Here is a 15,698-nt window from a genome sequence, read left to right on the forward strand (position 1 = left end):
GGGAGCCCTGTCTTCATTTGTGGCATACGAGATGTCCTTCTCTCCAGCAGGTTGTCACCAGCTGCCTCTGCAGGCCTTTGCAAGGGTTTGCTGTAACTTTAATGTCCACACCAGCTCCCTGCCCTGGGCCAGACCTATTACAGCCACCACGAGTGGTCTGGGGGGCACGGGTGGGAGTGTGCTGCAGTGACATGGCTCAGATCTTTATTTACAAAGAACCATGCACTCAGATCAGGGAACATCACAGACAGGAAAGCAAAACCATCGCATGTGGACCCTAAGGGCTCGTCGGGTGGACCCTAGGTGCAGATGCAGATCGTTGGAGGAGATGAGCACACACAGGGTCTCACTAGTGTCTCAGACACATCCCCAGTCAGCAGGGGGTCTCCACATCCAGGAAACCGGCGTTACTTATGCTTCCACAGGAGGCGTTAACCGAGAAGGAGCGGTTAGTGATACAAACCAACCCTCGGGCCACTGAGTGAGAAGAAACCGCCATGCAAACCAACAGCAAGCAAAGGTGAGGCCGTGAGAGGTTCAGAGGGTCCCCACATGTCCCTGCAGCAGACACAGTTTCCAATGATCACTTTTGTGACTATGCAACTGGGCTCATATTACTAGCTGCAACATCACAAAAATGACACTGGCCACCGCTAATGAGCTGGCAAAGTAAGGCTTTGTCCATGTTTACAGTGAGCAGCGTTAGTGAATGCTATGGCACACAGCAAGAGGTGCAGGAGAGAGGGAGAGAGGACAGACAGCGGGAGAGAGGTTCTCCAAGCGAGGCCTCCCGTGTGATGCTAATTACCCCTTAGCAGTTCTCTGTAGAGTGTAAATGTGCTCCCTCTGGGCTCCAGGAACAGTTAATTACACATCTCAGGAGCCTGATGCACACACCAGGCCGGGGAGAGAAGCTCTGTCTGTCGCTCAGAGGTGAGCAACCCTGCACCCTGCATCGGAGGCGTCTCCAGACACAGCTGCTGGCACTCGGCTGCTGCACAGAGAACCACCTTCCGGAGATGCACATCTGGGTGTGTTGCCACTGGTGCCCACTGTCCAGGGAAGGTGTGGCCGGCCTGACTGGACTCCCGGTCCTGCCAGACACGGCCAGCAAGGACGGCTGACCCTCCCCAGACGGTCATACCGGGCTAGAAGTTTGCTTTCTTTTCGATTTAACAAAGACTTTCTTGGGCCATGTGTTCTCAGACCCTGGAGCAAGGGAGTTTGGGGAATCCATTTTTCTTTGCGATGTGTTTGGAACCCTGAGGTTTGGGTGTGGGTATGTTCCGTTCCATATATGGATACAGACACGTGCCCATATGCATATATGTCAACCACACAGGATGAGCTTAGAGACAGAGTGCCGGCATGAGTGGCCGCCTCTCAGCTTCATCCATTTTGCTGGTAATGACTGCTTTGAAGATGACCTCAGGAACCCAGGTGAGATTCCACGAGGCACGTCTTTGTGCACTGAGAAGACATATGCAGTGGCCAGGAAACTGGGGAATGGGCAGCAGCTCAGGGTTCTAGGTCCATCTCTGGGGTGGGGACAGAATTGGATGGGAGTCACTGAGCGTATGTGACAGATGTGACACCAAAGTCCCTCCTTGAGCTCTTTCACATGCTATCTGACCCAAAGAGCAATCGAGATAAAAATGTTGTAATTATTTCAAATGGACCAGAAGGCAAAAGAAATCGTGTCATAACCAACCGTAGCCCTCCACCTGCAAAATCTGCAGAGGAGCTGGCCCTGTCAAGGTGACAGTGGCCCCCCGGGCCACACAGAACCTGCTCTTGGGGGCCGGCCATGCGGGGCTAGGACGCGCCTCGCCTTCGCTCTGCTCCTGGCCCGAGTGCCTCCGAGGAGGGTGCTGCCTGCCCTGCGCCTGGCTTCGGTGCTGCTGCCTGGGGCCACCGCAGGCCCCACGCTGAGCGACTGTGGCCACCCCTGAGACTGCAGCCCCACTCCCTGCACATGGGCTTGCTGTGCAGCAGAACAGCACACGCTTCAGGACGGGACAGTTCGTGGGGCGATTGGCCAACTGCCCGGCGGACAGCCACTGAGAACACAGCCGCCATCCCACCGTGCCCAGGCTCTTGCCTGAGACAGTCCACCCCAGAATCCAGCCACCTTATCAAGCCTCACCCCAGCCGCCGGGCAAGGGCCCAGCTTGCCACGCAGGCCTCACATCCTCACTCTGGGGCTGTCGGCTGAACCAAGGGCCACCTTCCCACCTTCCCACCTTCCCACTAACCAGCACCAAGGCTGGAGGACAGCGGCAGGTCCCCCACCTCGTGCCCCAGAGGATGCCCACAGCTGCAGCCACCCAGACACGGATCTGGTGCCAGCCCGTGCCCTGCTGCCTGGTGTCACCCTCTGGCTACATGGGCTGCTGGCAGTTCTTTACCTGCGGAAGTCCAGGAGTGCCCCTGTGGAGGAGGGGACGCCCCGGTCATACCAGCTCAGGAAGTGGAACTGGGTCACGGTACGCGTCTGCCGAGTCTGCAGGTTCTTTAGGTAGAAGCTCCTCACCAGGAAGTCCTCGCACCAGATGTGCTCCGAGACCAGGTTGACCTGAGGGGGAGGGGACAGGAGGGGACAGGACAGGCCATGCCTCGTGAGTCACATGCGCCTGCACCCCACGCTGCCGTGGGGGCGGAGGGGCGTCTTACAACGTGACAGCTGCTGCAGCTCAGCCTTGGCTTGGCCCATGCTTCCCTCTGCTCTGAAATCACCTGTGCAGACACCGGGAAGCCCTGGCCCAGGCCAGGAGCCCCTCGGTCCTCGGGACAATGGCAGTGCTCTCTGCGGAAGGAGGTCCTGCCTGGGTGGCCGGGAGCAGGATCGACCATCCTGGAGGTGGGGTGCGGCTTCTCCTGCCAGCGCTTGGGTCTACACTTCAGATGTGGGGACACACGGTGCACCCCAGAGTCCGGGCCATAACCACACAGCCATGTGGCACCTAGACCCCTGAGGACCTGTGGTGCTGCCTGCCCTGCGTGGCCCTGCCTCTGCCTAGTGGACAGGACTGGTCAGCTGCTGGCCACCTCACCCAGCAGCCGGGGCACATGCTCCTCTCTGGGGACACAGGCACCCCTGCCTCGGTACCTCGTAGAAGTGGTAGAGGTTGGCGCCTTCGTCCGGCCAGTAGTGGTGGCTCTGGCGCACCCCGTTCTCCGTGAGGGGCGTCAGCATGACGATAACAGCACAGCCGCTCTCCCACACCATCTGCGGACAGAAAGGCGGGCCCAGGTGAGGCTCCGTCACACGTGCCGCACTGTGCTAAGGGACAGGCAGTGAAGGGACACTGCGCTCACAGACACCTGTTGCCACGGGGCAGCGTCTGCCCTCTGCGGCTCTGGTCTCGCCACGAGTTCTGTAGGATGTGGGAGCCAGCGAGTCCCCCCACGTGGCCCCTCCACGGTTCCCCGCCAGCCATGTGCCTGCCCGACCTTCGGTCTGTAAAGGACACTTTCTACCACGCGACACAAGCAGAGACCTGTCACCACAGTTATTTTTCGGTGGTTGTCATTACTCTGCTGGGCCAGAGAGACAGTCCACCCTGCAGACCTGCAGAGCCATCGGGAGCAGCTGAGAGGAGGCTTTCCAAAGCACACTACAGACTCCACAGCAGCAGATCTCAGGAGGGTTCAAATCAAAGCAGACCCCAAGCTGATTTTGCCATCTGTCCTGGACACATGGGACAGCCCCAGACCCAGCGAACAGAGCGTGCCCAGCACCTGGGCAGCACAGTCCTCCCGCGCCCTCTCGCAGACACGGCCTGCCATGGGGGGCGTGAACCTGCGTTCTCGGCCCAGTGTGTCCAGGGTGGCCGGCTCGTCCCCATCACGGGAGGACTGCTCTCCTGCAGGGGTCACATTTCCCACAAGACGTCACAGAGACGTTGACATCTGTGCTGGGACGCGAGTCTGTATCTGAGAGCTCCCGTTCCTTTTAAATACATATATAAAAACCCAGTGATGGTCTTGTTGTCTAAGAAGCCACATCCCACCTAGGAAAAGGCTGGTCCATCATAGTTCCCGTTACTAAATTCCCCCGTCAGATGACATTTTAAAATCAGGCTTGTGCGTGGTGTTCTCCTCTGTTCATGCTATTTATTTTCCCCTGGGATAGAAACAGCTGATTTCCCGGGGGTGCCTCACTGCCTGCTACCTACGTGGGGATTTAATGGGACCTCCTGAGATATTGGCCCAAATCTCACAGTAGGTGTGAATCTTGTGTGAGCCAGGGGCTTCCCTGGGCCTCTGTGCCAGTCGGGCAAGAAGGGCCGGGCGTGCTCTCTGCCTTCAGACCTGCTCCCCGTCTGCACGCCCGTCACGCGGCAGTTTAATGTGCCCTTAGAAAGCGAAGAAGCTCGTCGGAGCCATTACGGAAATGAGGAGAAACACGGGTTTTATGAGTGTAATAAAAACACAATGATCTAGACCATAAACTCATCACCAGCACCCCGCTGGTGCCGCCCAAGTGTGACGTTGGGGACCTGCCGTGGCAGAGGGGCCTTGCAGCCAGGGGCTCTCGCAGCTCACGGAGGCAGCATTGGGAGTCCGCCTGGCTCTCTGAAGAGGTGCTCAAGATTAGATCCAAACCAACTCCATAAACTAAGGTCCCAGCCTCCTCGGTGCCCTGGGGGTGACGCTTCTCCTTAGGTCTGGGTAAGAGCAGAGAAGGAGTCACCAGACACACAGGCAGCTGTGTTGGGTCCCAGTGCCACGAGCTGCTCAAGGATCTGATGAGGTTTTCTGGTGTCCCAACCTGGGGGAGCCAGAGCACCTCTCACTAGCTCCCACCGTCACCCACGTGCCGCCAGCTGGGCCTCAGAACATGTTGAAGGAACTCGACGGTTGGCAAGAACAGAGAAAGAACCTGGTCCACCAGGTCTCACTTCTGCCCTCTTCACCCCAGGCTTGGTCTGCAACAGGCAGGACGTGAGGTGCTGCTGCCCGTGGCCAGGGAGGGGGACACTGTGCCATGCACCTTGAGAGAGCTGCACTTCCTCCTTGGACATGGGCGATGACTTGGAGTCCCTGTTCAATCTTTTCCTCTATGCCCTGATCAAGATGAAGCTGCGCTGTAGACTGAGTGAGCTTGGGCACGGACCCCACGTGTGAATGGCTGGTGCTGTGCTAGGAGGATTGAGATCCCCCAGACGTGCTGGCGCCTCTGCTCAGAGCCCACCTCTGTGAGCCTGGGCGGGGAAGGGGCAGAGGGTCTTCCCCCCATTCCTCACAGTGGCTGGGTTCCAGGGGCTCTCTTGGTGTGAAACCAGGGCTAAGCCCGCTGCCAATCCTGGGGAACCGGTCAGGGCCAGAGACTGGTGATGGATGCAGAAGAACTGGAGTAGCTCAGACAGTTCGCCTGCGCATGGGAAATGTGGGCTGGTGCTGCCCAAGTGTTGGGGACCTGCTCTTTGAGCCAGCTCACTGGCGATTAGACCCTGGAGCTCCCTGCTGAGGCTGGACTGTCCTCTCCAGTTGCGCTGAAGTGGCGCCTGGTGCCTGTGTGTGGCCCCTGGAAGGCCATCTGTTTGTTTTGGTACTGAGGGTGGACTCCGGGGCATGCTGCCACTGCGCTGCCACCCTGGCCCTTCAATTTTATTTTGAGACAGGTCTCCTATGTTGCGCAGACTGGCCTCAAGCTTGGGGCCGCCCTGCCTCGGGCCCGAGCTGCTGGAGTTCAGGCGTGTGTCCCTGAGCCCGGCTACAAACAGGGCGTTGCAGGTGTGATGACTGAGACGAGGCCCTACCAGAGGGGCTGGTCCTATCCAGCCTGATGTCCTTCGCACAAAGAGGGCCACACCAGGCCACGGCAGGGCCCAGGGCGGACCACGCCAGGGCCAGCACGGATCGGGTGATGCTGCCACAAGCCAGGCCCCCCGCGGCCCTGCCCTGGGGCTCTGTAGGAGCGCCCGGCCCACTCCCGGGGCTGGGACTTGGGCCTCCGGCACTTGAGAATGCACCTCGGTTGCTGTGAACCGGCCTGTTCACTGTCCCAGCGGCCCGAGCCAAGCAGCACACCCCAGACACTGCCGCCCAGCACCTCGGCAGGCGGGGGCATCAGAGTCAGGGGGAGCAGGAGGGGCCCGGGTCCACCTGCTCAGAGTCCTCCTGAGTACTGAGTATCTCACCAGCAAACACAGAGGAGCCCGATAGAACGTGGCCCAGGAACCCAACCAACACTCCTCCAAAGGAGACCCTGGTGGTGGCCACCAGCGCTGCATACAAGGGGACACTGGGCGGGCGCAGACCACAGGACTCCACTGCACCGTCCCAGGCCAGGAAGCAGCACAGGCCTGAGGTGCAGAGAATAGGACAGGGCCTGGGAAAACTCAGAGGCTCCTCAGGGCTGTCGCGGTTCTGGGTACCTGTGCAGCAGCCCCAAGTCCCTCCCTGGAGACAGCTGCCTCCCACGTGCACCATGGCCACGAGCAGATGTGTGGGTGGGCAGTGGTGGGCACAGCAGGATGTGCCTGAGCCGCAGGGGCAATCCTGCCATTCAACACGGTGGCCTGGAGGGCCAAGCCTGACCTGCCAGGCGGAGGATGGAGGACGCAGGCCCCGGCACAGAAAAGAGCTGAGCAGGCCACTGGCATGGCGGCAGGGGCCGAGGCCGGGCGGAGGCTGGGCGAGGGAGGTGGCCACAGGGTGGAGGTCTCGGCTGTGTGAGGAGCAGGCTCTGGAGACCTGGTGGCAGTGGGACTCCTGCTCAGTGTCGGGTCCTGGGCATCTGTGAGCAGGTGGACTGTTCCTCACCCCACACAGCCAGGGGAGGAGAGGGCCTGTGGGTCTGTCTGCACCGGCCTCACCAGGTGCACCTACATCAAACGCCAGCTGCGCACCTCGATCAGACACACTGCCTAGACTGTGCGTGATGCGCCCCTCCCACCCTGCCTTATCTCATCTGTGTCTCCACATCTTTCTTCCTCTAAATTGTTGTCTCCTGAAGACTCGTTCCTACTCTGGAGCGTGCACTGGAGTGATTTATTACAGCCGACGCTTAATTGAAAGAGAGGTGACTTGAGGCCAGGCCATCAGTGGCCTGTGCACAGGGGTCCTCCTGGGCTGCTTGACCGTAGAGACTGGCTCTGTTCTTTGAAGTGGGTGCGCCTGCCTGTGTGCTGGAGCTGCTGGTGGGGCAGACAGCCCTCGCCAGAGAAGGCAGAGTGTCCCCGGGCCCCAACCCGGCCCACTCTCCTGCAGAGAAGCTGCTTTCACAGGTGGACGCAGGGAACTCTGAACAGCAAGGTGTCCATCCTCAAGGGTCACGCCTGAGGAGCCCATGGTAGCTGTGTGGGCAGAGCACACAACCCCTTCCCAGCCTGCATGGTCAGCCCAGGCATGCAGTCCAAGCCTCTGGGGCCCTGGTCCTTCCAGGACTGAATGGGGTGTCAAGCCCAGAGTTTTGTAGAGGAGGAGGGTTGAAGGGTGGGGTGGGGGAGAGAGGAGGGGGAAGGCAGGAGGAGAAGGAGGGGGGAGGGAAAGTGACAGGGTGGGGTGGGAGAGAGGGGGAGGAGGAGGGGGAGGGAAGAGGAAGAGGGGGGAGGAGGGAGGAGGAGGGGGAGGAGGGGGAGGAGGGAGGAAGAGGAGGGGGACGGAGGAGGAGGAGGAGGAGGGAAGAAGAGGAGGAGGGAGGAAGAGGAGGAGGGAGGAAGAGGAGGAGGGAGGAAGAGGAGGAGGGAGGAGGGGGAGGAGGGAGGAGGGAGGAGGAGGGGGGGAGAGGGAGGAGGAGGGGGGAGGGAAAGGAGGAGGAGGAGGGAGAGGATGGGAGCTCCTGCCATGTTTCAGCTGTGAACCACAAAAATCAGCTAAGCAGGAATCTTGGGAGGTGTCTTTCTAATTCCAATTCCCATGTCCACAGGAGGACTGCCATGGCCACCAAGACAGTGGTGGACACATCCCAGGTCACAGTCACAAACCCCAGCCTTGGGTGAGGTGATGGGACCAAAGCTTTCCTTCGCTTTCCCAGGTTGGGAGATGTAGGGGGGATCCAGTGGGGCCACACTGGCCGGCCCTGGGAACTCTGGGGTGCGCGGCCAAAGCACAGCTCTGCAGGTGAAGAGTCCAGTTTTCCTCCGTCTGGGTCCCCTTGATCCAGTGACGTCTCCACATCAGCCAGCTTGCTCCGGGGGACCTCCCTCGCTTCTTCCCCCAGTTTCTCAGTGTCTGCCCACGGCCAGAGGCCAGATGAGAGAGCACCTGAGCTGACCCCTGAAGACAGAGGGCCTGGGCAGGCTGGGCAGCAGGACAAGCCTGGACATCCACGTCAGGCCAGGCCGCCATTTCAGGCTGCCACTGAGGCTGCCAGAGGCCAGGTCTGTCCACTGAGGGGCCTCAAGTGCAGCTGCGGGTAGGAGGCCGTGAACTAGCCTGGCAGCCTGGAGGCCACCCCAGTGGGGTTAATGCTATTAATGGGGTGGGAGGGCCCTTGCCCCCACCGAGGTCAGCGGCCTTCTCTGGAGGCCCGACGTGAGGCTCTCGGTGGTGCTATTGACAGTAGCCACACGATGGTCATCTCTGGCTGATTAAGACAGCCTGGCCAGCAGGGGTGCACACGGGAGACCCATGCCACAGCTAACGGCCACAGGGCACAGAGGTGGCTGGCCCTGGCTGTGGGAACTGGTGCGCCGAGGCTGTGGCGACAGTCAGCTCTTCACACTGTGCTTTGACCCTGGGAAGAAGGAAGGTCCTCTGGGTCTCCCAGGGGCACTCAGCTCAGGTGTCATGCCTCAGCTGGGGCGGAGGCTGCTTAGGAGGACCTGGACTCAGCAGGCTCCGGCTCTGGGAGGGAGAGAAGCCAGGTCCACGCGAGCACCTCACAGGATGCCTTCAGAGGGCGGACACTAGAGATGGACGGGGGACTTTCTTCCTGGTGAACCGCTGCTGGTGGCAGTCAGAGCAGACCCTGTCTGGGCACTGCTGAGTGCACTGGCCGGGAGAGGGCCTCATCCCGTGTCGGCCTGAACCAGCCTGCTGGCGGATGGGCTGGGCAGTGCTGGGGGCTCCAGCTGCCCTGGGCTCAGCCACCTGCACAGCGCTAGGCAGAACAATGCTGGCGTCTGGGCGTGACTGCCCTTTCCTGCCCAGGTGCCTGGGATGGTGCCTCCGGCATCCCGTGTCCTCACCTGCCCTGACTCTGTGCTCCACATCTGCAGACACTGGCCATGCATCCAGGTGGCAGGCCAAGCTGCCTCCACCCTGCTCAGACCACTGTGCACCTCTGGGACACACCAGGGTGATGAAGCCACCCAGAACTCCACTGCCAGCTCACCTGCGTGTGCAAGGAGGAACAGCCCACAGCCGGGCCTTCAGTCACGTGGCTGCTCTGGCAGGCGAGGGTGGAATGACAGAGCCTGGAGGCCACTGGCCCTTGCCCGCCCAGTGGTCCTGGGGACACCTGCAGAGGCCTTTCCACAGGCGCTGCCCGGCCTGGGAGGAGGCTCGGCACCTGGGTTGTCAGGTGTAGCTCAGGCAGCTGGCCAGGAGCAGGGTCTGCAGCCCACGCTGCAGCACTGTGCGCTCTCCTCCTGTCCCTCTGGAGTCATGTCCCGCCCAGTCGCTGGCCTGTCCACTGCTAGGAGCCATGTGGCAGAACCCGTGTCACAGCTTCCCTGGCTGCTGCGGCTCCTGGAGCCTGCTTTTCAGGGATTTGGCCGAGACCCCCTGCTTTGTCCTGTGGCGAAAGGCTCAGCAGGCTCCGTCACGGCTCCTCAGCCACAGCTCAGAGGCCGCTTCTAGAAAGTCCTCACCTTCCCACACCCAAGTGCCATCCTGGGAAGCACCGCTCCCACCTGGTGCCCACATCTGCTTCCTACCTCTGAATGTGTCCTCCCCGTGTGGGCACTGGGATGGCTGGTGCCCTTCCCCATGGGGCCAGGTAAGCATGGACACACCAGGGTGATGGGGACACACCAGGGTGATGCTCCTGCCCGGACCTGAGGTTGGCAGGAGTGAGCTCCCTGCAGAGTGGGCGTCTTTAGAGGCAGGTCACAGGACCCACGTGCATTCCAAGCACAGGGATTGGGTCAGCCGCCTTCTCCTTCTCCCTCCCCTCACTCCACAGCTGGGGGACACCCATGGAGTGCAGGTGCGGCCCTGGGTGTCGACTCACCTGGGAGGTACTTTAGAAATCCTGAATGAAACACACCTCACCAGGCAGGCAGACGTGCCTGACCTGGAAGGAGCTGGAGTGCAGCCCGCCATCCTGTAGAGAGGGCCAGGTCTCGCTGGGCCCTCTGGAGACGCAGAGGATTCCACCTCATGTGGCCCAGGCTGTCCCATGTCCTTACTCCCCAAGCCATGTGTGTTTTCTTTAAAATACAATTATTTCTAAGCAGTTTACTCCTCTCTGGGGAAGCCTGGCTTAGTGGCTCTGTGAGGAGGCGTGGGGTTCAGGGGAATGGCTTAGAAGGGATGACTGGGAGATTTCTCTTCCTCCTTACCAGAGCTGGCCCTCGGCACCTGTGGGTTCTGCATCTGAAAATTCAACCAGCCACAGACGGAAACTATTTGAAAAAAACCTGTGTTTGTGCTGATCGGGTACTGAGCCTTCCTGTCACCGTGTCCCAACAACCTAGTGTGACATCTGTCTATGCAGTGTCATAAGTAGCCCAGAGATGATCCGGAGCATCTGGGAGGACCTGGGGGTCATGTGAGCACACTGTCATTTACACCAAGGAATTGAGCCTCCATGGGTCTTGGTACCAGGGAGTGAGATGGAGCCAAGTCCTGCCCGGTCCCAGTGGGAAATTGCACATCTGTTCTTGGCAATTTTAAAAAGATAAATCAAACTTTTGAAAATAAAATTCTTGACATGCATACAGTGTATGAGGGGAGATTCTATAGCTAGATAACTGATGTTTTTTTGGAGAAAAGAACTGGACTGCAGAGTCCGTGGGGGCCCCCTCTGTCGTCTTCTAGAACATTCTGGGTTTTGCTTCAAGGCAGCTACGCCCAGCAGGGGGCTGGGGACAGGTTGCTCAGGGGGCTGAGAGGGGCCCGGCTGGTGCCTGAAGCCCTGTAGGGTGGTGAAGGTGGACACTGGCCGTGCTGAGCATGAGCATGGCATAGCGGGGACGCCGTCCTTCCAACTCTCCTGTCCTGGTTGCTGGTGTTGTCCTGCCGAGGGACTTGGGCACCTAGGCTCTGCCTGCGCCTCCTCCACACCCCGAGACTGTCCCATGTCCTGCGGTGTCCTGTCACGTGCTCAGGTGGTTCCTTGGGATGCTCAGTACAGGTCTCCTCTCTTCCTGCTGCTGCCTTGGGGAGAAGGGGTCCAGCCAGGACCTGTGGATGGATCTCATTTGGGAACAGCATCTTTGTAGACAAGGCCAAGACAGAGCCACAGTGGTCAGGATGGACTCCAGTCCAATGACGGGCGTCTGCCCACAAAGGGAGACCTGGACACACAGACGCAGTGGGAGAGACCACGTGATGTCAGAGGTGGAGAGGGGTCCCCAGCAGGCCTTGAGGCTCATGGAGGCCAGGTAGCTGCTCCCTCAGACCACCAGAGGCGCCAACCTGCAGCCCTTGGCTGGGGCCTCTGGACTCCCGATTCCTGTTCCTGGTCGGGGGCTTTCTCCAGCAGCCTCGGGGAACAGAGGCAGCTCTCCCAGACCAGGGCCTTCCTCAGCCCCAGCTACACTGGCCTCCGAGGGGAAGTGCTCACCACTGACAGAAGCTCCTGTTAGCCCCAGGAGGCACTGGGGTGGACAGGAACCTGGAGCCACTGGGAGCGGCTCCAGGTCCATTAAAAGCCAGAGACCCACAGAGTGAGAAGCATCGGCTCCACGGCCCGTGGTCCACCACCCTCAGCTTCACGTTCCAGTCATGCTCATTCCTAAGGCACCGACAGGCTGGAGGGTTGGGAAGATTTCTGGTGTCTGAGAGAGGTCCAGGCAGGTGCCGCTTCCTGAGTGCAGCTGCAGAGCTGGCTGCAGCTGGACAGTCGGGCATCACAGTGCTCAGGATGCGACGCTGGGACTGCGAGGCCATCGTTCAAAGAGGAAGAGCTGTGTCTGACAGGCGCCCACGTTTCCAGAGACAGGATTCAGAGACCCAACCGTCAGCCGTGGCCGTGCAGGAGACTAGTGCACTGTGGGGTTTGCGGCAGAGTAGCATCCCTAGGACAGGGACTAGAGGAGAGGGTAGTGTCCTATGGAGAGTGTGGATGAGGTGGTGAAGCTGGCTACTTTGGAATGGAACCTTACAGAGCCCCCCAGGGCTGGTCTCCGGGCCCCTGGAGGGGTGGGGCTGGAACCTGGGGAGCACGTCAGCCGGTGTCCCATCCTCTGCAGACAGCAGGGCTGGCGGCTGAGCGGAGCCTCAACTACCCTGCACTTGCCTCTGTCCCACTCGCCTCTCAGGGCTCCATTCTCAAGCGATTTTCCTGTCCCCTGCACACCAGGCTTTGAGTGAAATGTCATAACTCGAGTCCAGCGCTGGAAGCCTTGGCTCCTGCCACGGGTTGGGCAGGTGCCGAATTCCTCAGGGACCCACTTGCCCTGCCTGCTCAGGGGAGGAGGACGGCACTCCCGTGCCCAGGAGGCCAAGGGCGCCAGGCGCCCTCAGCACAGCCTGGACCCTTCCTTGGGTTCCAGAAAGGCAGGGAGGAAGGCCCCTCCTGAGTGCCATCGGGAGGCCGGACGGGGCGCTGGGGCTGGGGACTTCCTGACCTTTCCCGAGTCTTCTTCTCGCCTCCACCACTGAGCAGCTCCATCTCCAGCTGCTGCCTCCTGGGGCTGCCCTGGCGGCCGGGCCCACCCACCTCCCGGGCCTCCTGCGCCCAGCTGTGGTTCCGCCTCTGTGTGGCGGGCCTGGCTGTGGCAGGAGCTGCGGCCACGGTGGCCCTCAGTGCCACTTCCCAAGCCCGTTCCCCTCGAGCTCTGCAGGGGCTGACCCCTGGGGGGACACAGCCACAGCACCCCCATTTCTCACATGGGCAGCTGTGTCACTTCTCAAGGCCTAGTCTGGTCCTGCTGACCCAGGGTGACGCTGACTGAAGACTCCTGCCTTTAAGACACGGTGTCGGGTCCTCAAAGAAGACCGAGCTCCGCCTCGACCTTCCTAAGAATGGAGCCACAGCCAGGCCCGGGGAACCCACGCTCCTTACACACACATTCAAATGTGTGCTGGTTCCGGGGAGGGCAAGTGGTGGAAGGGGGTGGACACCATCACCCTAGGAACAGGTACGACTGTCCAACCGGGGACTCTGCATCGTGCACAACCAGAGAAGTGAAAGGCTGTGCTGCATTTGTGTACAGTGAAATGAGACGCTGTCTGCTATCAGTGCAACTAACCAGGAAACACAAAACATCAACACGAGAAACAGATACGTCAAAATAAACCACATAACTGTGCAATTGTAATTGAACTAAGTATGATGATAATTAAAATGTGTTAATTTCATTTCTTTATATTTTATAAAATGACATTATAAAGTGGCTAAAAACTAAGGATCTCTAGGGCACGGATTCTCTCAAAGTGAATTTTGATACTAAATTTGAGAAGAGATTAATGATAAGAATATCAAAGAACTCATAAATTCTGAAATCAAGTCACGTTTAGTGAACATCCTTTAGGAAGTTTGAATGGGCTTATCTGAATTCAAGGCATTATTCACAACCAATTTATTTAGATCTCGCTTTTAAAAAACATTTTAGGTTAAAAAAAAGAGAGTCACCTGCCAGAAGTCGGCCACAGTGGCGGGCAGGGGTCCTTGGGTGGCGATGTAGGCAGGATTCCTCGGGTCATGATCCATCTGTGGGGACAAGGCACACAAGACGGTCAGCCACAGGTCAGAAGCGTCCAGAGGCCGAGCCTCGCTGGGGGCGTCTGTGCCCAGTCGTGTGACCCCCACCACTGTTCACAGATCCCAGTGGGCACCTGAGTTCCAGCAGACTCAGAGACCACAGCCAAGAGGCCTTCTTACACCTGGCTGAGGTTACAAGAGCAGGTCACAGAAACGGGGGCCCAGTGCCCAAGGAGACCAGGGCAAGCCTCCGTCCCAGCGACACAGCACATCCTCACGGGTGCGTGTGGAGGATCTTCCTGTACCCTCTGGGGCTGTGAGCCGCCTGTTAGGACCCAGGTGGTGGGCTGCAGAGGGGTCAGGCCTTAGCCCTGAGCAGCACACTCCATGTCCAGCCCCCAGGGATGGACTCGCCGGGGGGCCACAGCTGCAGTGGCTTCTCTCAGGAGTTAGTGCGTCCCCTGGGGCTTGTCTCTGCTCATCCTGAAAAGGGGGCTTCGGCTGGGATGGTCAGCTTGGCCGGGGCCTTGCTGGGGGGCATCACGACTGGGCCAACCTCAGAGGGCCATTTGTGTCCTCTTTCCAGCAGACGAGGACTGAGAACGGAGAATGTGGCCGAGGTCTTCCTGGCTAGCTGATGGGTCCACACCCTGGTGCTAGCCCCAGTGGGGAATTTGGCTTAAACGACCTTCATTATGACATTTCACTCAAAGACTGGTGTGCAGGGGACATGAAATAGCTTGAGGATGGAGCCCTGAGAGGCGAGTGGGACAGAGGCAAGTGCAGGGTGGTCAGAGGCTCCGCTCAGCCGCCAGCCCTGCTGCCTGCAGAGGGTGTGACGGGTGCTCTCCAGGTTCCGGCCACCCCTCCAGGGGCCTGGAGACCAGCTTGGGGGGCGGCTCTGGACACTGTGTTGGGGTCTGCCTGCAGACCCCCATGGCTGGCCGAGCTCCTGCTCTCTAGGCTTGGGGCTGATTAAAGATCTGAGATGCTCTGTGTTTCAAGATAACGGCCAAGAACACATTTCTCAGCAGAGTGAAAAAGGAGGACGTCTTAACCCCATGTGCTCCGAGGCCACACGCAAGGTCGGTGGTGGACCCAGCCGCCACCTTACACACGGCTCCGCGGGAGACCAGCAGGCCTGGGCAGGGATGGTGTGTCCACACGGGGCGAGCCCAGGGAGCCGATGCCATCCTCCCACCTGGACAGAACCCTGCAGCAGGAGGCTGGGAGCGAGGAGCTTCCCTGCGTCTAGTTTAATGGTTTCTAGTTAAAGTGGACGTTGTTTTGAAATTCACCACAACATACACCACGCAGGTAAATTATGGTACTCTCACTGAAAGCCCCAATTAAAACGTTTCAGTGACAAATGTTTAGTTTTGATTTTAAAATGTGCGTTTGCTGCGGTGACTATTTACGGAGACCCCGTCTCCCCGCTGTGCACAGGTTCGTGTAAGAAGGAAGATCCACCTCCCTCTCGGGACGGCCCTGCCCGGAGCGCCTCGGCAGCAGCACATGTCGATCATGAGCGTTCACACCAGCAATGCTGCTGCCTCCAAAATGCGAGGGCCCTGGCCACGATGACATCCTGCCAGGGTCCCAGAGGGCAAATAGGCCAGCCTTGTGATGGGTCTTAACTGCTGAGTTTTTAAATTCCTTAAACCATCCGCTGCTTAGGTGCCCTGGACAGAGGCTGGGGAATCCAGAGACATGGGCAAGTGGATGGGGCCTGGCCGAAAGTCGGGCCTCACAGCTCGGGCCTTGGGCTGCTCCGGGAGGTGCCAGGGCACAGGGTCACACTGGTGAGGTGCACTCGCCAATGCGGACTGGAAGGTGGCAGGACACCTCTGTGAGCGCTGACCCTCAGTGAGGCCGGGGCCGTGCTGTCCTCCTGCCTCTCTGCTGGCCTGGGGCCACCTCTGCTCTGTGCACC

General features: G+C 59.7%; 1 protein-coding gene across 1 annotated transcript in view; it reads right to left on the reverse strand.

Annotated features, from left to right (window-relative positions):
- Window positions 1-15,698, reverse strand: part of PTPRN2 (protein tyrosine phosphatase receptor type N2) — a 944,635-nt gene that overhangs the window by 20,568 nt on the left and 908,369 nt on the right. The window contains exons 17-19 of the mRNA XM_081285260.1: window positions 13,697-13,774; window positions 3,110-3,229; window positions 2,409-2,575 (exon numbers count right to left, since the gene is read on the reverse strand). Of these exons, the coding sequence (XP_081141386.1) occupies window positions 2,409-2,575; window positions 3,110-3,229; window positions 13,697-13,774 (365 nt within the window). The remainder of the gene's footprint in view (window positions 1-2,408; window positions 2,576-3,109; window positions 3,230-13,696; window positions 13,775-15,698) is intronic.

Source organism: Spermophilus citellus, assembly GCF_964194105.1.
Source record: "Spermophilus citellus genome assembly, chromosome: 3".
Lineage (NCBI taxonomy): Eukaryota > Metazoa > Chordata > Mammalia > Rodentia > Sciuridae > Spermophilus > Spermophilus citellus.